A 22,087-nucleotide genomic window follows, 5' to 3' on the forward strand; every position below is an offset into this window, starting at 1 on the left:
AAATTAACTTCAGACAGAAATTCATTAATAAGTGACTGTCTGCAGTAACAAGTTTTTCAATTTTTCTAAAACAGCTGTTTATTCCTTTATAGATCAATCTTCTTACTCCAGTGTAGAATTTCATTGGGAACAAATGTGTTTATGATCCAGTTCCCGGCAGCAGAGCTCCTGTATGAAAATTACATGATTACACAATTTTGTAACAACATTTACAAATATTTTAAGCTTATATTTTGAAATGTTGAAATACTTTAAATGATGTTATGGTTGATTTTAGGGGCAGTGATATTATTTAGTAGCTGGAGTTTCTTTCCCTTATTTCCAAAAATCTCCTTCAGTCATTTCAATGTGTTATCTGTGTCTTTTCAAGGTTGTCTCTTCTTCCTCTGAAAGATCAATTCTAACCATTAATGTATTTATTTCATCCATAACACTAATTTATTTAGTTATATTGTTTTTATTATTTCATTATCACCAAATATAATTTCTCCTGTTGTTTTCAACAAATCATAAAATATGTCATAATTTAATACATTGTCATTTAATTTCCAGTATCTACTTTTCTGTGTTTTGTTACCTGCTAAATGGATTCTCATAATGGTTTTAAGTCATTTTAGTTTCATTTCAAGAGTTGAATATTGCTGTATAAAATACAGACTTTGTGTTATCTTATTTGAAAACTGGGAATATTCATTTATATATATATATATATATATATATAAAGATAGTATAATTGAAGATTAAGGTGACAGTGAAAGCACAGTGACATGTTATTGACATGTCATGTCCCTCAACTATCAATTGGTGCATCCTTCATTGCTGAGTCATTTTCGTCATTTGAGGTATAACATATATATATATATATATATACACATATTGTATATTTATATTGTATATGTACACATTATATATATTTGCTGTATACCTTTTTTTATTTATCTTTATACACAGTCAATTTGCGAAAAACTCATGTTGTTGTTCCTCCCAACAGCAGGTGGCAGTAAAGCTCCACCCCGTGACGTCTAACCAGCTCGTCAAGAAGACGCTGTGTCGTAACTTCCCCCAGATATTCAACATGGAGTGCGGTCTGAAGCTCAACTTCTGGGAAGACGGACCAAAGCCCGGGCAATTTTATTCTTTCCCCGGTGGCAGCAGCAGCAGTGGACCGGGAACAGCATGCGGGCCGGTCAGACACACACTGTGAGTGATCCGCTCCAACAAAATTGGAGCCGTTTACCGTTAATTCAAGCCGGAGCTCCGCTGTCGGTTTCGGTTTGCGCTCCGCCGCTGTGCTGTATCATCATGGAGGATGCTAACTAATGCTAAGCTAACAGTCGCTTTACACTTGTTCTTCCAGTTATTGCTCCTCAGCACAGACACTTGATGACTTTTTAATCATTAAATGAACAAGTGAGAATTACTATTGACGATTTTAAAGCTGTAAATACCGCAGTTTGTTCTGTTTGTCTCCGTTTTGCTGACTAATTGTTAGCTGTGGTAGCTTGCCTCATATTAATTATATTTTCCAGACCTGAAACTCGGACCTAACTAATCTTAACTCTTCTGGAAGTCAAATTAATGTGTTTTAAATTGTATTTATTGTATTTTTTCTTGTTATCTCACGTAGGAAACGGATTAAATGGAGCTCTGAGTGACGTTGATAGATTTATTATTTACTCGGATGATGTTCCTAAAATTAGTAAATATTAGGAACATCATCCTAATACATCTGTCCACTGGGTGAACTAAACATCACAAACACCTCAGAATAAAATAGTTGGCACAGTTTAAGCTGCTTTAGTGAAACTACGGTTGAATCACCTTTTTAAAACAAACTGAATAGTCAGTAAACCGTGACTGGATATTTAATATGTGTAGCAGAACTTGTGTTGAAATGATAATCAATATTGATAAATCTGCCAATTTTTTTTTTTTTTTTTTTTTTTTTTGATTAATTGTGAAAAATGCCCACTGCAGTATGGTGATTAGATATCTTGTGTGGCTAACACCAAAATCCAAAAATAATATTCCACGATAAGATAAGGCCCAAAGAAGTAGCAAATTATCACAAATCTAAGACCCTGAAACCATCAGGTGTTTCGAATATTTGCTTGAAAATGACTTGAATGATTAATTGATTATCAAGTAGCTGCTGAGTAATTTTTTATTTTTTTTTTTACAAATTGATTATCTGATTAATTGTTGCAGTTCCAATTATGACATAGCACAGAATAGTATGTGTAAATCTGTATACACTTGTGAATGAAATCTGGAGATCTGACAATGTTTTTACATACCAATTATTTCCACCTATAACAGTGGGGATGGTAATGTTTTCAATGTTACTTGGAACTTCCACAGAGGTGGTCTTGAGTACTTTGGCAGGTGCCTGTCTATGAACAGATTTTGTCACCGTGATAGTGTCACAACCTGTAAGATACAGTCATGAAACTTAACTGCTTTGTATTGAGATCAAAATGAAGGTTGAGTTTGAAAATCGGTGTGGTCTGTCAACATTGACAGTGTAATCCCATCTCTAGGTCTCTAGTTTCATCTTGTCTTAATTTTAAATTGATTTAATTTAATTTACACAATATTAATATATGTTGTAATCAAAGTGCCCAAAGTTAATAGCAGAGATGACTGCCTCACATGGCCCTGCCAATATCAGAAAGTATTCATTACATCTTTATGAAAAATAATAGAGCTGCAAAGATTTATTGATTACTCGATCGAGAGAAAATTCATCTGCGACTATTTTTGATAATCGAACATTTCCTGGCTGCAACTTCTCAAATGCAATCATTTGATACTTTTCTTTGTCGTATCTGACAATAAACTGAATATATTTAGGTTTTGAGGTGTTGATCAAGTAAATCAAGCAATATGAAAACATCACACTGGGCTGTGGGATCCATTATTTTACACAATTTTCTTACATTTTATTGACAAAATTATTAAATTGTGGAAATAATTAGCATGTTATTGAACTGCAACTTGAGCTTGAAGAATGAGTTGGTTCAATGTTTTCTTTCTGAAATGATCAGAATGAGAGCAGATATTTGATTTAAATCATCAGTGCAGCACTAAAACAGCAGACTGTTGCTGAGGATAAAATAACCTCCTATCTCTCTCTACAGTAACCCAATGGTCACCGGGACGTCGGTGCTCGGTGTGAAGTTCACCGGCGGCGTCATCATCGCGGCAGACATGTTAGGATCGTACGGCTCTCTGGCTCGATTCAGGAACATCTCCCGCCTCATGAAGGTGACGATCACTGCTGACAAAATGTGAGCTGTAGATGTGAATGAACGTGATCTGTCTGAGCAATACTGAAGAGGTATTTCTGTTTCAGGTGAACAGCAACACCATCCTTGGAGCTTCAGGAGACTACGCCGACTACCAGTATCTCAAACAGGTCATCGAACAGATGGTGTAAGTTGCTGATCTCATACCAACACAAATGCGACCCATCTGTGTCTTAACATTTTTTTTCTCTGTGGTTCAGAGTGTCAAAATACCTATTACAAAGTATTATGGTCTTCTGTTTTAAACTGTCTAACTTTCAGATGTCAGGAGACAGTTGTAAGGAAAACTGATCCACTGTTCTCTCTCTCTTTCAGGATCGATGAGGAGCTGCTGGGTGATGGTCACAGCTACAGTCCGAAGGCGGTCCACTCTTGGCTGACCAGAGTGATGTACAACCGTCGCAGCAGGATGAATCCTCTGTGGAACACCGTGGTGATTGGAGGTTTCTACAATGGAGAGAGGTGAGAGCTCAGAATGGTTCCTTCAGTCTGCTTGTGTGGTTTTTACATGATAATTAACCAACCAAACTTCTGTCTAGTTTCCTCGGTTATGTGGACAAGCTGGGTGTGGCCTATGAGGCTCCCACAGTGGCCACTGGCTTTGGAGCATACTTGGCTCAGGTAAAGAGTTGTGCTTCTCTTTCTTTTGGTGACATTTAGAGACAGTGTTTCTGTTTGAGTGCAGCTTATGTTATGTAATTAATGGATTGAAAAAGAAGCAGTTAGTGTATGGGGGTGTGTGTGTGTGTTTGTGTAGCCTCTGATGAGGGAGGTGTTGGAGAACAAGGTGGAGATCACTAAGCAGGAGGCTCGGGACCTGGTGGAGCGCTGCCTCAAAGTGCTTTACTACAGAGACGCTCGTTCCTACAACAGGGTGAGTTCACTTCACCTCTCCAGTAACTGATCTCAGGTCTGCTGTTTTAAAGTCACACCAGACTTTAAAGACCCCTGAAAATCTTTGCTTTGAACCTCTCACCTGGCTACAGTGATGTCATGTGTACTCCATGACACTGTGACATCACTGTTGGGTGTGGTTACAGGTGCAGAGAGCATTTCTGACAAACCTCTAACCACACACACCAGTGTTCCTGGATGCAGTCAGAGATGAAACAGACAAACCCTGGTTTTCAGCTTCAGCCTGCGATTCAGTTTGCAACAACACTGATAGTATGAATCCTTCAAGTAATAAAGCACAGTCCACAACATACAATATATAGAACGATTCTTTAACAAAACCATAAATGAAGAAATTGTTGATGAAACTGTGCAAGTCAGGGGTGAATTACTTGTTTATATATAGATATTTATTTATTTGGCAAACAATTATTTATTTAAATAGTTGTTTTTATTCAAAATGTCAAAGTTTTATTTTTTCCAAAAAGCTGAACAAGAAGAGTAAAACACAGTGCTGTTACCTTTGACATTTTTACACCACAGAACTGCACAGAAAGTTATTTTGACAGTTTGAAGTGGATGTTTTATTTGCTCTGAATGACTGATGTGACAATTGTTTTCTATTTTAGCATGAGATTGCCATAGTAACAGAGGAGGGCGTGGAGATCATTGGTCCTCTGTCTTCTGAAACCAACTGGGACATCGCTCATATGGTCAGGTAGGGTCTAAAGTCACAGCTCTGGACCCTGAGAAACAGAAACAAGTGCTCCAACAGCTATATACATGGTTTCCTCAATACTAAGACGATGCCACAGTCCTGCACGGGTCCGATGTTACAAACCCGGAACCACCCTGTTAATAAAACACACAGTCACACACTTTAAACTCATCCAGGTTGTTTTTACTCGAGGTTTACATGATGCCCTGTCTCATGCAGAAGTGTCAGTTAGCTCCCACCTGTTGATCTAATGCAGAGACACAAAGACAACTGATGATGCAGTGATCACTGAATGCTGCCGACAGTCAGCTGCTGTCTCAGTTCTGGACTGATGATAAAAGGAAGTCGTGGGAATTCACACAAAAAATTGTTCTGGTTTAGATGTTTTTTTTAAAAAAAAAAAAAAAAAAAAAGTGTAGTGTAGTTCACCTGCTGCTAACCTGCATGTATTTAATTTTTTACCTGTGAATTAAAATGAAAATATTTGTTTACCCCACATCTCGACCTGGTGCAGGACACTCCCTGAAATCTTCGATTAAATTAAACGACAGGTGCTATCCCCCTTCCACATACAGATGTAGTCTAGCAGTTACTTGTCATTTAGGACTAACATATACATCATGTGCTGCAGCTACTTCACATTCAAAATGTTGTGGCTTTGATCAAAAAGGTGGCATCTGTGGGTTTTTACCTTGAAGCAGATGGAGGGATTGAGAATTGATAGCTTATTGTCCCTTCAGCAAGACAGCATAGCTTCATCAAAGGCACATATACCACTTGGTAACATATAATAGATGATTGATTGAATGAAATAGATAACCAATAGAATTCACCATATTTCTCTGTTGATACAAACCATGTCCGGATGTTTTGTAATGAAAGAGTCTTAATAATTCAAATTTTTAAGTATTTCTGATAGTGTTTCCTCTTGATTCTGGTGTCACTTAGTATTGACTCGTGTCTCTGTTTCTCTGCAGCGGGTTTGAATGAAGACGAGCTGCGACTGATGAGGCCTCGCTCTTTCTCTGTTGCATCACAACCAATGACCGCTCACATGCATCTTATCTATTACAGTTTAGGTTTTTTCTGATGTTCAGTGTCTCTTTTGTATAATGGAAATAAATGTCATAAATCAAAAAAAGCTTGTTTTCTGTTTTTTCTTGTCTTGTGTGTTCAGATTTGGTCACCTCCCAAAAGCTGTAACATTAAAAACATGTACATTTCTGCCCAATTAATTATGCATCACACTATATTTCATATTACTTATAGTTGGACAGCACTATTTAATAACTATTTATAATGTGTTGGGTGCATTTGATCAGTGTTTTGTACATAGATTTTGAACCATTTCCAGTTTATATCTCATCAGAACTGGGCTTTTTTAAATATACATACATATAAAATATTTGTTTCATTGTAATTCATACTAAAATTCTCAGTTTCCTGATAAAATGGTTTTATTTCCCCTGAGACATTAGATAAATAGTAAATTTGGTCCATAAAATAATCAACAATACAACAGTAAATAAAAAGCATTTCGCCTTATGTTAATATAGATTGCATATGTAAAGCTAGCCTATTTATGTTTGTGCCTTCTCTGTTTGTCTCTGAATTGTATAATATTTCAACAAAGAGACACGTTTAATACATTATTAAATGTTTATTTGAAGCACTTTCGCTTTCATTGTCTAAACAGGCGGCTGTTGCTATGCAGATTTCACGAGATAAATTCATCTGCTTTGTAACTGGGCAGACCAGGAAAACGCGTCCAATCAGAATAATCCCTGTCAGAAAAATAATTCTGCTCGACGAATGGAATTTCACCCACTTTTGGTATCCGGGTGGATTTGTGACAGCGCACCAATCGGAATAGACGTCGGCTTTGTAGTCAGGCAGACATAACAAAGTCGTCCAATCACAAAAAAATCTGAAAGGGGATTTTTGCTGTATCTTGGCTCAGGTACTTTCTTTTTCTTTTTTAAAATAATTACTCAAATAGGACTCACTGAACAGATCATACATTAATAACAGAATAAATTAACTGTCATTGGGAATTATTTTGAAATTAAAAATAGCGTCTTAAAATATATTTAAGGGGTGTTTCAGTGCTTGGTAGCTAATGCTATCAGATAGCAACTAGCTAGGCTAGTTAGCTAGCATCTTATGGTTCGTAGCGAGCTTGTAGCTAGCCATGTCGGAGCGCGGCAAACATCAGCGTTAGCTGAACGATCCTGTCCTCCTCCGTTAGACGTGGTTCTCTCCGTTTCTAAAACGTTTGTCTGGTCTGCCTGTATTAAAAACAGCTGACGTGTTGGGGTGTCGCTGTCTCAGGCTGCTAATGCAGAGGGTGTCTGCGGTCAGATAGCCTGCTAGCTGGGCAGTAACATGTTGCTGGGTCGGTGTGTGTTCATAGTAAATGTCAGGCACATGACTACCGGCGCTACGCCCGCTGTAAACACGGCCGTCAGGCATGACACCGGGAGCACTGCGGTCACATTTTGGCCGCTGACACGTTTGCATCTATGGCTAACGTTAGCGGGTGTGAGGAGTGAGTGTGGCCGGCAGCGGGCTGTGTTTTGCGCCACAGAAACATGCCTCCCGCTCCGGTAGTAGTAGTAACGTTTAACGGCACCGTGACAGCCGGCATGTGTCTCTTCCCGGCAGCCAGCTGGCCTTTTTTAGCGGTTGTTACCGGGCTGAAATCTGAGCTGAACAATGTGGTGTAATGTTAAAATGCAGTGTGCAGCTCCGGCGCGTCTGCAGGTGCTGCAGTACCGGGAAAGAGACGGGAGCTACCCGGCTGTCTGTCTCCGGTCAACAGACAGCACTGTCAGACAGGGTGTTACGCAGGGTGCGTGCTAGCATAAAAAAAAAATCTTTGAAAAGCATTGAATCCACTGTCCTCAAAAGAGGGTCACGGGGTTTTTAAAAGTCTGCAATTTTATTTTCAGAGTAAATGTTTTTTTCTCTCCTGCTGTGACAGTAACAGCTGGACTGTCAGGAGACAGATGTGAGGAAGCTCCTCCACTCAGAATGTGTTGATTTCAGCATAAAGTTAAATTGGCAAATTAATTATTTATTTTTTGATTATTCAACCTCATACAGAGGCTCTGGCCCAGAGACAAGAGGGGTCTAGGGGCCTGTTCGATAATCTATACAGGTCCAGGTCACATATGATTGTTAAATCCAGCTGGGCAGTACAGACAGAAATGTCATATTAATATAAATAAATTCATGTACTAGTAAAATAATTACAGGTGTTTTTTTTCATGTTTGTTTTCAGGTGTGACTGTGAAACAGGTATTGAACTGTTTCTATGTGATTTTAAAAGTCTTAAATTCAGTTTTGTGAACACTGCAGAAACGTGCTCAGAGAAATGATCCAGCTGTGAAGGAGTTAGTCTTTTAAGTTTGAAGGTTATATTATCAGTGTCTCCACAGGTCACCTAGAAGTGAGCCCTGAAAACAGTAGTTCATTGTGTCAGGGATGGATGTGAAGACACTGACAGAGTCAAGCTGGCACACGACCTAGTAGCAGCTACCATAACAACCAAGGTCATAAAGATATGATAAATGTAGCATGCTGATGGAGGGAGTAAGCAGTCATAACACAGGGGCCCCTGATTCGTTGTTTAGGAGTTGGTTCCCTGTTGACTCTTCACACCTGTATGGAGAGGTGCTGGGGTCCAGTGAAGAGTATACTTGTTGGACCTGTAGTGAGTTGTGTTAATACGCCTTGCAGGGAGGTTGAGCTACAGAAATGGGTGTTAACTTAATAATTAACATCTCTTTTCTCCTCGATGCACCGAGCTTCAATAAATACACGTTGGTATCCTGAAACTTTATACATCACAAGTTAATTAGCTCACAAACTCTTGTTATGCAACGACTGACATGTTTCCAGCACTGAGTTATCTACGTGTCTAAAAACTCTTCTTCACGTTGCTGAGAGATTTTTAAAGTAATCTTTATCTGCTTTAACAGCTTATATGTTTTTACAGCTGCATAATTTTCCCCGAACAAAAATCTAATACTATATGGTCATAGGTGGACATGTATATTAAATTTAGGACAGTATATATTCACACTTAACTGTGACAAAATTCTGAAAACATGATTTTAATTTGTCATTTTGGATCATTGTGTGTAGGGTGATTCAATCAATTTCAATATGAACCTATACAGCATTAAGTATACAACATGTGAAGGGGCATAAATGCTTTTTAATTATCTGGCAATGTGTCAGGATGTTTCCCCAAAACTCAGCTTGACAGTTTGCTATCTGTGGAGACTCAACTACAACTGTGAATGAAGGTCTGCTGGTTTGAACTGAATTTGTTGGCACAGTATGAGTTTATTCTAGCAGCTATTTCCATTTATATACTGATTCAGATTTTTTTTTATTAGTTTTTTATTGTTAAGAAAATAGTGAAAAAAGGCCAACACTAATACTCAGTACCCAAGATGACATCTTCAAAGCAGCCCCAGGGAACCAGAGTTTTTTTTATGATTCTTCCTCATGAAACAATAAATAGATTATTAAAATTATTGCTGATTGATTGAAAAAATGTCAGTTGTCAGTTTATGTTCTGTGAAAATCTTAATTCAAAGTTCAGTCACTGTTTCCTCACATATCAGTGAGGGCAGATCTCACTTATCCTGGAAATAAATGTGGACGCAACCTTTCTAAATGAGTCACGTGGATGTGTTTGTGTTTGTGTCGCTGTGACCCCCCTCAGATGGTGGTGCTCAGCACTGGTTAGTTGGTCCAGATGTCGGAGGACCAGCGGCACCCACGGGCTGAAGCCTCCCGTCGGGGGGAGGGCAGTCTGGAGGCAGGGGAGGGCGACACTGAGCCCAGCATGCTCCTACAGAAACTCAAGAACAACATCTCGTAAGTCGATTCTGCTGTCAAGATTTAAGGCCTTGAAAGTTTTTGAAACTGAATGGATGTTTTGAAAGAACAAATTTTTCCATTTAGGTCCAAACACACAGCCTGGACTGAACTAAACAGAACATTAATGTCTAGCTTATGGGCACTTCAGTTCATTAAAGGATCAGTCTGTAGATTTTCCACCTCAGTTTTCAGGACACACCTGTTTCCACCACATCCTGCTCATCTCTGACTAAACATGAAGAGGTTTCTGATTGGTGTGCTCTCTGTCTTGCAGTAAGAGTGTTCAGACCAAAGTGGATCAGATCCTGGTAAGAATAACACTGTTGTCCTGTTTAGTGAAACCTGTTAATGACACACAGCAGATCAGTAATGTATGCAGCTCCCCTCATAGCTCAAGTGTGACCTGTTCTGTTCTGCTTTAACAGCAAGACGTTCAGCGTTTCTCTGACAATGACAAGCTGTACCTGTACCTCCAGCTGCCCTCTGGACCCAGCTCTGGAGACAAGAGGTCAGCGCTGCTGCTGTTTGACAAAGAAATGTTTTAATCACATGTAATTTGACAGGAATACAGAAGTGTGTTTGCCACTGAACTTAGCTGTGTGTGTGTGTGTGTGTGTGTGTGTGTGTGTGTGTGTGTGTGTGTGTGTTTGTGTGTGTAGTGGTGGTGACTCCAGCTCCTTCAACACTGCCGACCAGCTTCACACCTGTAATTGGATCCGCAGTCACCTGGAAGAACACTCAGACACCTGCCTGCCCAAACAGGACGTCTATGAGACATACAAGTGAGAAAACCCACACAGACACACAACTTACGTTTTCTAAAGTTGTTGTCGGGTCATGTGATCTCTCATGACTCTGTGTCCTCCAGGAGATACTGCGAGAACCTGCAGCATCGTCCTCTGAGCGCCGCCAACTTCGGGAAGATCATCAGAGACATTTTCCCCAACATCAAAGCCCGGCGGCTTGGAGGCAGAGGACAGTCCAAATATCCTTTGACCCGGACACACCCGACTGACACTTTAGATTTTGGTTCTTTCTTTTCTGAGTGATTTGAGTTTTGTTGATTTTTCTTCACAAAAACTGAAGAAACTTTGTTTTTTTGTCCTCCTTTTCAAATCTTCTAAGCATTTTGAAGCTGCAGGAGTTGCCCTCGTTGTATTACACATGGTTACAGGTGTGTTTAAGGCTAAATGTAAAAGGTACTTTGTACCTGTTCTCACACAGCGTCCATGTGAAAGATGATACAGGCTGGTTTCACTGATCAGGAGCTGCAGTGTGTGATTCTGCAGGTGGTTGATTAAGACTTGACTCTTGCTGTGATGATGTAGTTTGATACCGAGGCCTGGTGCTCACAGGCTGCACAGGTCAGTCTCTGTCAATGCTGCTGGTTGAATTCCCTAACCTGCCCGGCTGATACGTACTGTTACAGCGGCATCAGGAGGAAGACAGTCCTCAACATGCCTCTGTTGCCCAACCTGGACCTGAAGAATGACCCGGTACTCACACACACATTCACAGATTCACACATTCACACACACATGCCACAATTGCAGTCTGAGTAGAAGCTTCTTGTTTTGTCCGTGGTTCCTGGGTGTGATATGTTTTGTTATGTATGATATGTTGTTTGAAGGAGTGTGTCTTTTTATTTATTTTAATTCCATTTGTGGTTTAAATGTGAAATAAAAACGTAATGCAAAAATTCTAACGGAAATCAGACCCTTAATGTCCATGAACATCCTCTGGAGTTGTTGTAGAAGTTTCAGCTGAGTCCTGCTGACATTCCCTCCTCTTCATCCTCGTCGTCCTCAGGCGGAGCTGACCGAGCTGGTCCAGACCTACAAACAGGAAGTGACAGAGGCGGCGTGCGAGCTGATCTGTGATTGGGCACAGAAGATCCTGAAGCGTTCCTTCGACACGGTGGTGGAGATCGCTCGTTACCTGATCCAGGAGCATATTGTCAACCCTCGCTGCAGCCAGGCCGAGCTGGTCACCTCCGCAGCACTCGCAGGTCTGACGCACACAAACTGTCTTGATTGATGAAACAAAATTGTGTTGCGTTCACATCTGCTACGACATCAAATACTTCTGAAGAGTATTAGATGTACAAGCTGCGTGGTTTTTAGCTCAAAACCTGCAACTAAGACAATCTAACATGGATGTGGAGAAACGGATCATGGGTTTCTTCCATATTTAACCTCCTAGGACCTGGCGTCCACATATGTGGACCTCACATTTTGGGTTCTCTAGCCCACAATACTAACTTTTTCTCAACAAGGGCCTGGTGACCACATATGAGGATATTATACTGCCACTCAGTAATCGAAATTTAAAACTAATGTCCTCGTATGTGGACATCATTTTTCTCAGGTCCCAATCAGCCTATATAGCAAAGAATAGAGCTCGGGTCTTAGGAGGTTAAGGTCTCAAATGCAGCGACCGAGGTTGTTAGTCCTGTCTGATGTCACATTATGTCCCTCTGTGGTCCATGACAGTGACACGGACCATCTGCTGCTGTTTGTCAAGAGATGATTGACTCATGTTTGTGTCTGTCTGTGTAGGAGGTCCAGCCAAACCCCACAAGGTCATCAAGAAGACGCCGGTCATCTCTAAAGCTGAGGGTGATGGAGCTGCAGATCAGAAGGTGCTCACTCGTGTTTGTGTTCAGTCACTGACCACAGTCTGTCTGTCTGTCTCTGGTGCTCACTGCTTCCTGTCTGTCTGCAGAAGGAGCTCGGAGACTCGTCCACCTTGTCTTCACTGAAGCCGTCATCTGGAGACAAATCATCAGCAGCCAAACCCTCCGCCCTGGACACTCCTCCTCCCTCTTCCTCCTCTTCCTCACTGCGCCCTGCGGTAAGTCAACACCTCGGCATGTCTGCACCTGTGTCCACCTCCAACACCGTTTATTTCTTGTACCAATTGAAGTCACTTTGTTTAGTTTTTTTCCACAGTTATCAATAAACATATCAATAAGTGATATAAAAACTGATTGTTGATGTGGTGCAGGTGGAGGCCTTCATGAAGCAGTTACCCAGAATCCTCCCTCGGAGCTCCATCCCTGATAAGACCCAGCTCTCGGTCCGCTCCTCTCCGCCCTCGCTGGCACCCAAAGACGCCTCAGGTGTCGGGGGGGCATCTGGACCTGGAGGTCCGGCTGCAGCCGCTGCCGCTAGCGGGGGTGGGGTGAAGGTCATTGCCATGGCGACGCTGCCCCAGCAGCAGGGCGGGCCAGTCCCATTGATGATCCTGCCTCAGAGCTGCCTGTCCTACGAGAGGGAGAAAGTGGTGCCACCTCCACCACCACCTCCTCCTCCTCAGCAGCATCACGCCCCAGCAGCCCCCACCTCTGTGGTCCAGAAGGTACGAGGGAATGCCAACAAGCGCCCCCTGGAGGTGGTGACATCAGGTGGTGCATCAGGTGTGTCCAGTGGCTCAGCTGCCAATGCTCCTCCGGTGAAACGAAAACGTGGACGACCGAGAAAACCTAGGCCGGAGGACGCCTTGCCTGCTCCTCCACCTCCTGCTGCTGCTGCTCTTCCTCCTCCGCCCCCACCTCCTGCACCTCCTTCACACCCTCCCATCATCACCTCGCTGACCGGCGGTGTCATCCAGAAAGCCTCTTCCTCCGCGTCCTCTTCCTCGCAGCCAGTACTGGAGCTGGTAATTCAGGACCAGTCTGGGCTGGTTCTGAGTCAGCTGCCGGCGGTGTCAGAGCACCGCGGGGTGGTGGTGCAGTGTCAGACGAGCGGGGCAGCAGAACCAGACCGCCACAGCCGGCCGCTGCTGCTGCTCCAGAGTCCAGGGAACCCCAGCTGGGAGCTGGCTGCGTCAGGTCGGACCCCAAAGGTGGAGGTGATCCAGAAAGCTCCGAGACCGAGCAATAACAACAGCAGCACCACCCCTCCACCTGCAGCACACCTCCACCCTCCTCCTCCTCCTGTTCCCCTGCCCACAGTGCATGAGGAGCGGGGGGAGGTGGAGATTACGCTGACGCCAATGGAGCTGTACATCAACCCACTGATGCCTCCTTCCACCTCCATCTCTTCCTCTTCTTCTGCTGCTCCTGCCCCCTCCTCCTCCACCTCCTCCACCACAGTGGTGATGAGTGAGGAGGAGGATGGGGGAGAGGGCAGCAGCACCTCCTCAAAGAGAGAGGGACACTAGCTCTCATCACTCTTCTTCCTCCTTTGTCTTTTTTATCAGCCCTCCACCCTCACTCAGCTTTTACCTCACCTGCAACACAGCCCCGCCCCCTTACCTCTCCTCTTCCTAATTGGTGGAAATCCCAGATTGGTGACAGCAGAGAGCCAATCAAGGAGGATAAATGAAGCCAAAACCTCGACACGCTGTCCTTCCACTGACTCCCATTGCACTTGTAAACAGACTGGATGCTGTTAGAAACCTGTGATACTTTAACTGCATGTCTGTCTGTCTGTCTGTCTGTCTGTCTGTCTGTCAACTGTGGCTGAAACCAGGACAACCACTGCTCAGGTGGAAGAGCCTGAAATCATACCTTCCTCTTTTACCTGGCTTTCTTTCTTCCTTGCCTCCTTACCTCCGCATTCTCCTCCCATTCTCTGTGCTGGGGTTTGGTCGTCTGCTTCCACTGCTTCAGATCGATCGATTTGTAGAAAAAAAAAAGGACATATAAAAGAAAAGATGTAAAGGAAGGAGGAAAGGTGAAAGATAAGAGTAAGAGGGGAAGGAGGTGTGTAGACGGAGTTCAGCCTGAAGTCGATAGATACAGTAGGTACTACGGGTCAGAGCCTTGAGAAGGTTCTTTGTGCTAAATATGAAAGAAATGACCTCTTTAACAGAGCTTGTCCTCGGTTCACCTTCAGTCCAGCTCATAGAAATACTGGAGGAAAAAGATTTGAGGATGTGAAGCAGCTGCTGAAGAGTGACTTTTTGACTGAATGTGAATCGAAGCTCAGCTCTGCTCTCCTTTTTAAAGAGCTCCTCTGTTTTAAACAGCTTGGGTTAGTTGTGTTGTTATTAGTGTTGGTTTAGTAGATCTCTCTCTCTCTCTCTATCTCTCTCTGTCTCTCTGTCTCTCTCTCTCTCTCTCTCTCTATCTCTCTCTGTCTCTCTGTCTGTCTCTCTCTCTCTCTCTCTCTCTCTCTCTCTCTCTCTCTCTCTGTGTGTCTCATAATTACCCAACACCCAAAAATGGTGTAAAATGAGCCATTACATATGAAATTAGGGATAGTTTTTAATAATTTATTATTTCACGTTATTTATCAGAAGCACCTGCAGGTCAACAATGGTATCACATCATTTGGTCTTAAATTAATTTCATAAAATTTAAATGACTTTAATGAGAAGATTTTATTTTAATAAATTAAAAAAGGCACAAAAACACCTCATGTCGGTGACGGGTCTGTGGCGGGCGGTGGCCACTTTTGTTGTAGAGTTGAAGGCTTTCCGTTTCGTGCCTGTGATCGTCAGGGTTGGGTTTTATTTAAATTAGCTGTAACGAGTTGATTCATTGTTTAAGTCATTTTCAAGCATCAGTTCCTAATATTTAAAGGATCCAGGTCCAGACGCACAAATTATATAATGGTTTAAGTCGAACAAAACTAGACATTTAATGACTTTTTAAAAATAGTTTTCTGATGTTTAATAGACCAAACGGTTATTAAAGAGATAATGAGCAGATCAATTGACAGTGGTTTTGAATCTTTCACTGATTTAAATGACAAGTATCACAAGCAGCAGATGATACTAACTGTAGGCCAAGGAAGATTCAGCGGCTTTGTCTCATTCTCTGTGAGAGTTAGATGTTCAGACTGATACCACTTTACGTCTGTACAGCTGGTTAGCTTAGTTTAGCATATTGCCCAGCTGGTCACAAAATCCACCTCCCAGCTCCTCTAAAGTTCACTGATGAACCTGTTGTATTTTATTTGTTTGTTTGAAATAGTCCCACACACTAGTGCTGCAACCAATGATCACTTTCAGTATCAATTTATCTGCTCATTCATCGATTTTCAAAATATTTGCAGATTAATGATTGACTCATCATTGTAGCTTTACACACATCTCCTGTAAAACAACTTTTGACATTTCAGTTTCCATGTGCATTAAACAAACATTTAAATATATGTTGTCCGTCAGTGCTGGAGAATATAACTGTCGCACATGACCTTCATGTAAAGAAAGCTGGAGTTTTCAAGTGTTAAATTTGGTCTAAGTTCAATTGATTTACTGTAAATCTAGAAAACAAGATAATACATTTTGACAGGAAGTTCTAAAGAGTGTACTAGAGAAAGTACTAAAGAGGTACTGAGATGTGATACCCAGCCCTTACGACCACAGCGGGACTCGACAGTGTTTTTTCGTTTGAAGTCTAATCACTCTTTTACCCTGAGAGTGAGACGCCAAACATGTAAGACTGATGTTAGCACTTAATTTGCCACAAAATGCCCCCCACGTCTTCATTCACCCCCCAGCTGAGCGCGCTGGGATAAACAGTTTGGTGTAATGTGCTCGTCTCGTTGCAGCCTCCGTAAACGGAAACAGAAGTTTGAAATTTGTCCTTTCCTGTTGAAGACAAAGGCTTCAGCTCAGGCACAGAGAGCAAAGCACAAAGTTAGTTGCCACGTGTTCACAATGGGCTTCTGTAGCACTCAAGTTTTAGCCTACATAATTAGCCTGCTTAGCTATTGTTGTACGTTGCCATGCGCCCTTTGCACTAACTTCCTGATCACTGTCTGGATCAGCAATGTGACATGACCATTCAGAGGTCCTGCTGTTCTTTCTGGTTCCTGTCATTGACACGAGCTGTGAAACAACAGAAAATCCCATTTGACTGTAAAATGTAAGAAAATGGTGACATCTTCACAGTCCAAAACAACAATATCACGTAATTCTCACCATTGAAAAGTTGATATTTGGTCATTTTTGGTATTTTTGCTGCAAAATGAACTAAAACAGTCTATTATCCAAATAATTTTCTGTCAGTCGACTGATCATTTTAGCTCTGGACGAACTACCATTAATTTAAGTAGAATTTAAGAAGAAGCAAGAATATTAACATCTTGTGACGACCAGGAACATGTTGGAAATTGTTTCATGTTCAAACTTAAAACTATGTCATATTGCTGATGTTTGTTCTTCGCCTCTGCCAAACTGCCTCTCACTCTGCGTGGGGGCATCTTCTTCATTGTTGGTGCTACAAACCGCAGGCCTTGGTGTTGCCGTCTGTCCTTGCAGTTTTCCATTCTGTCATCAAATTTTTACAAAAAAACCCTTTTTGTCGAGGTATGAATACAGCTGTGTGTGTGTCCTTGTTTCCCTCTCCGTCCTGTGACAACGAGAGCTTCAGGTCAGTTAAAGGGACGCCGAAAACTTTTGACTGTTAAAATCATACTTGTTGCATGATGGGAAAGTGAGTTTCAACACTTGTCCTTTGCCATGAAGTGAGTGTAGTCTAGCTTAGATGCTTGCTACTACAGCACTCCCAATAATTTATAATTAACAGGAGCACTGATGATGGTAATATGTAATTTTCTATCACTAAAGTGAAGTGCCAGTATGTAAACTTTTTTCCACAAGGTGGAGAAATGCCTCGACTAAAATGTCTCGGTCTCCCTTTAGGTGAGCCCCAGCCCTTTTCAGACAGAACTGAAACAAATGAAAAGTTGCACTGTTAAAAAGTTAAAACAAGAAAGTCCTTGTATGTTATGAATTTATTGTTATATGCATTGAGAAAATACATTGAGTATTTATGAGTGATGTAATGTTCTGCTTTATGCTTGCACTCAGCTAGAGACCGACCACGCAGTGTCGGCTTTATTTTTTATTGCAAGAATTTGGTCAAAATAATGCTTCTCTTTTAAACTGTTCAGTAGAGAGTTTAGTAGAATAAAGAGGGAAATACATTCTGTTATATTAAAGTTGCAGTAAATGGAGAGCAAAACCAGACAGATGGTTTAAAGCAACATTTCACTTGATCAGTGATGTTGCTTGAATTGAACTTAATTGTATGACATGTATTCTGATGACAAAATCTGACTCATGACTTCACTTGGACCTGATATCCTCCAAAAAAAAACCCCAAAGATTTAAATGTAGGTGTGCAACCAGTCAATGACATTGAATATCACATTGCACAAGCAGGATCGAAAGGTGTAATTGTCAGATCTGCAGGCAAATAACAGGATGTTTAGGACTTGACACACAAGGATTAGGACTTGGAGTTTACTTGGGGTCTTGACTTTCAACAACTTAATGGTCTTTACTCTGGACTAAACTAATATCTAGTTCATGTTGACTTGGGAAGACTCGAGATTTGTTGTTGTTGTTGACTTGGGAATTGACTTGTACTGTTGCTCTTTAGTTGGGATTTGTTGGTTGTGACTTGGGACGTTGGAAGGGACTTGTTCTTAACTTCTTGGATAATATGACAAGAACTGTGTTTGAACTTGACTTAGGACTTGGTCTTGATTTAGTACTTGTTTTTGACTTTGGGCTTGTTAGTTTTGACTTTGGGCTTGTTGGTTTTGGCTCAGGACTTTACTCGGAACTGTTCTTGACTTGGGACTTGTTGGTCTTGATTTACTACTGTTGACTTGGTACTTGTTAGTGTTGACTTGGGACTCGTAGGTCTTGACCTGGGACTTGTTGATCTACACTTGTTGATGTGTGATTGTCAGTTTCAGAAAGAACATCCAATTATAACTTCCTTTAAAAGATTCTGAGGCCTTGATTCGTCTTCAATTCTGTAGTGTCCAATAAATGAGCGCAACTCATTGGACAAAGTTACCTGTTGGGCTGTTCAACAAGTTGCTGTCATTAGCTGGAGATCTAATTTTACTGTCTTCACTTAATGACTGGGTTCATAATTTCAAACTGTCAAACTGATTTCGTAAAGCCCCATCAGAGGTCTGCAATTTCATTCAACTGAAGTATAAGACTAACAATATTTATCCAGAAAGCAGATCAGATGTATCCCAGAGCCAGCATCAGTGAAATGTTGCTTTGAACGTCTTGTTGGGAATCTGCTGTCAATGTTCGGAGTGACACCTGAGGTGACACACCAGCTGTGTTCCCTCTGCAGGACCTACTGGGCTAAACTTGGCAAACTGGACATATGAAATAAGTTTTGTCAGGAGCTCAAGAAAGGGTTCAGCGCAAGTCAGTGATGGAGGATGTCTCAGTTTGGAACAGTTTGGACCACTAACAGCCAGCTGGACATGCAGTGTTTCCTGTGGACACTGGTTGAATGTTTGAAAATGGACTTGAAGTCCAGCAGCTCCGTGGAAATCTGCATCTAAAAGCAGTTCAAAAATTAGTTCAGCTTAGGTCAAATGGGATGAAACCCTGGTTTTGCCCACTTTGGTTCTTTAACTGGGTGAACTAGGCTACTGAACATATACAGTTTCCTTTAATAATTGTAAATGTTTGGAAGGAGCATGAAAAATGAGCAGCACTGTGGAATTTAAGACCTAACAGAAATCAGAGAAATGGCTCAGGGAAAGTCAGAGATAGGACTTTGGTCACCTAACTGGCCTGACTGGGGAAAACTGCATCAGCTGCAATGTAAAAGTCAAGTTCAAGTTTGAGAAATGGCTTAGAGGAAGTCCATGAGAACAATAAGCCCAAGTTTGGCTCTTTGGACCTGTGTCTGAAAGACTGGCATCACTCTGGAAGTCACTTTCCGGAGTGGCTGTGGCTGTCAGGATCTTAAAGGAGTTGAGAAATATTTCACAACAAGTCAGTGAAGACAAGAAAACTTAATTTTTGCTCAGTTTGGCCCTGCACTGGGAACGTCGGTTTGAAGGTGGTGGTGCTTGTTGGAATCTTTCACTGTGGAGCCATGTCGCTCAAAAAGAAAACAAGAAAACAAAAACAGACACGGGTCAGATAATCAAAGATAAAAGGATCGGGATTCGGGTAGCAGTGCATTGACCTTAGAGGATCGGACTCAAAGACGCAACGTCCTCTGATGTCACTTCCTGTACTGGATCTGTTTGTGATACATCATTTTTAACTTCACATTTTTGCTAAATTAATTTTGTAGTCACTTCGTCTGATCTCATGTCATTATTATTTCACAAATGTTCCAACATTCACCAGGTTTTATTGATGTTAAAATGACGCACAGAGAGACATTAAGTGTTGTCCATTCACTTTTGATTCAACCAGCACGAAACCAGACTCATCAAAGATTTTTTTAATGGAACAGTTTAGTGAAGATGTTTTTATTCCCTAAAAACGGGTTCTCTCAGCCTGAAAACCTCATGCAGGTTCACAGGAAGAAGACAATTCTCAACACGTGGATCAAGTGATCTCTAAAGTTACAAAGTCAAAGGGAACTAGATTTGTTGTTTTATATCTTTAAGACACATCAACTCACCTTGGAGTCTCAGGGATAGCTTCACAGTTTTTCAAGTCGGTCTTGGACAGATCCCATCCAAATGTGTTTTCAAAGTGGTGGAGGACAAAATCTACAGTCCTGGTTCTGTGAACAGATTTATTCAAAGGTTTAAGCAGAGTTTATCTGAGGCTTCAGCAGTCTGAGTTTGAGACAAATCACATAGATAGCTTCCAAAGTTGCAACCTTTTTAGTATAAAATTCCCTCTTTTTGTTTCCCTGTTGAGTTCTAAGGGAAGGAAGATAGATAACCACTTGATTTGACTAATTAGCTAACGTGAAGCCTAAAATTAGCTCCAGAAAAAGACTTGAATTCACATTTAACAGAAAGACTGTGGATTTTGTCCCCCGTCACTTACACTAATGTATAAGTTGTAATGTTCATTTGACACCTGACTCTTGTTTTAGGACAGACTTGAAAAATAGTTACCTCGTCCTTTAATATCTTCTGGGTCATCATCCTCCGAGTGTCGTTAAAGTCACCTAGTCATGTGAGAGTTAATCAGTTAGTCAGAATCCAATTAATCAGGTTGTGCTTTCAAACCAGTTCACAACTTCATTAATTGGACGTTACACGAATGACTCGGCAGTGACATCAACGTGTGAATGACCCAGGAGAGGTGAAAGCAGTGTCTTCAAAAAATAAAACAAGAAATTCAGTTTACTGTTTTTTATCAAAACTAAATGTGAAAGGGAAGTAAAACTAAATTAAATTCACTTTAAATTTACTTTATTATTATTTTTATTCTCACTGCAACAAAAAAAATATAAACGTGACGCAGATGAAGTCTGATGAGTGGACTGAAGGTGAGTCAGCAGTTTTAGTGACAAGATGACGAGACGTTTGTACGATGAGCTGATCCTGGTCAAACACTGCAGTTAATGTGGTGATGGTGGTGGTGAACTCCCAGTCTAAGCTGGAAGTGGTCCTGTTTTCTGTCACAGACCCAGTCAGAGTTTTATAATTGAATTCACTGGAGCAGTTTTTTCTTCTTCAGCTCATGTTTTTGAGTCGACAATAAAGGGAACTGTTTTTTTTCTCTTTCCCTGAGCATTCCAGGCGCTGCTACCTCGCAGGCTCAGGAACTCTGGGTAGTGTAGTACAGTCCTCCAGACCAGTTTGGGGGTTATGGTCCAGTTTTGTGTCCACAGACTCATCAGTGAACCTGAGTGGGACTCTGACATCAAACAGCAGCACTTGGAGCTTCATGCTGTGATTTTCTGTTCACTCTGAGACTATTTCAATCAACTTGTTTTGCTGTCAGTGTTGTTATTAATCCAGTAAGAGTTTTCTTTTTGTTAATTTATCTGTTTTGTTTCCTGTTGCCGTCTGTTGTTGCTCTTTCATACAGTTGTACAACTTGTTGATGTGCAGATTTTATTATTATTATTCTTACTGTCGCTGTTGAGACTTTTTAAATCTATGTTTGCTTTGTGGGAGACGCAGCGGCTTCCTGCATGGTTTTCCTGTGACTGTCTGTTTTTGTATATTATTCACTTTAACAGTTTGGAGAAATGTTAGTTTTTCTTCCCCTGTAACCTGCTGCCTGCTGGCTTTTTTTTTCTTTTCTTTTTTTTCTTTTTTGCACTTCACTCCTGAAATTCTTCATTGAAGTGGGAGGACGACATCGGTCCAACCGTGAAAAGAAAATGAACCGTCCCTCCTCTGCCCTTTGGTTTGGATACCAAATCAGTGAAATGCACCTTTACTTTACCTATGTGAGTTTGTTTTGTTTGTTTGTGTGTTTCTGCTGTTTGTTGTGACAGAGGACAGACTCAGAACATTAATGTGAATCTATTTTCCTACGCTGACTGACTGGAATAAAGGATGTGACGTTCACTGGCAGAAAACACTGATTCTGCTTCTGCCTCTATTCCTTTTTCTTTCCTCTT

General features: G+C 41.3%; 2 protein-coding genes across 2 annotated transcripts; both read left to right on the forward strand.

The window, feature by feature from the left end:
* Window positions 1-752: 752 nt before the first annotated feature.
* Window positions 753-6,061, forward strand: psmb4 (proteasome 20S subunit beta 4). Its single transcript, XM_056399247.1, has 9 exons — window positions 753-842; window positions 992-1,200; window positions 3,141-3,267; window positions 3,356-3,435; window positions 3,624-3,770; window positions 3,848-3,929; window positions 4,066-4,182; window positions 4,832-4,920; window positions 5,898-6,061. The coding sequence occupies exons 1-9, from the start codon at window positions 768-770 to the stop codon at window positions 5,908-5,910; spliced, it is 939 nt and encodes a 312-aa protein (XP_056255222.1). The 5' UTR covers window positions 753-767; the 3' UTR covers window positions 5,911-6,061.
* A 789-nt stretch (window positions 6,062-6,850) lies between these two features.
* rfx5 (regulatory factor X, 5) lies at window positions 6,851-22,051 on the forward strand. Its single transcript, XM_056400310.1, has 11 exons — window positions 6,851-6,880; window positions 9,659-9,813; window positions 10,091-10,124; window positions 10,242-10,324; window positions 10,476-10,598; window positions 10,685-10,801; window positions 11,234-11,312; window positions 11,626-11,824; window positions 12,375-12,457; window positions 12,541-12,669; window positions 12,823-22,051. The coding sequence occupies exons 2-11, from the start codon at window positions 9,692-9,694 to the stop codon at window positions 13,978-13,980; spliced, it is 2,127 nt and encodes a 708-aa protein (XP_056256285.1). The 5' UTR covers window positions 6,851-6,880; window positions 9,659-9,691; the 3' UTR covers window positions 13,981-22,051.
* Window positions 22,052-22,087: the final 36 nt, after the last annotated feature.

The sequence above is a fragment of the Seriola aureovittata genome, chromosome 16 (assembly GCF_021018895.1).
Source record: "Seriola aureovittata isolate HTS-2021-v1 ecotype China chromosome 16, ASM2101889v1, whole genome shotgun sequence".
Lineage (NCBI taxonomy): Eukaryota > Metazoa > Chordata > Actinopteri > Carangiformes > Carangidae > Seriola > Seriola aureovittata.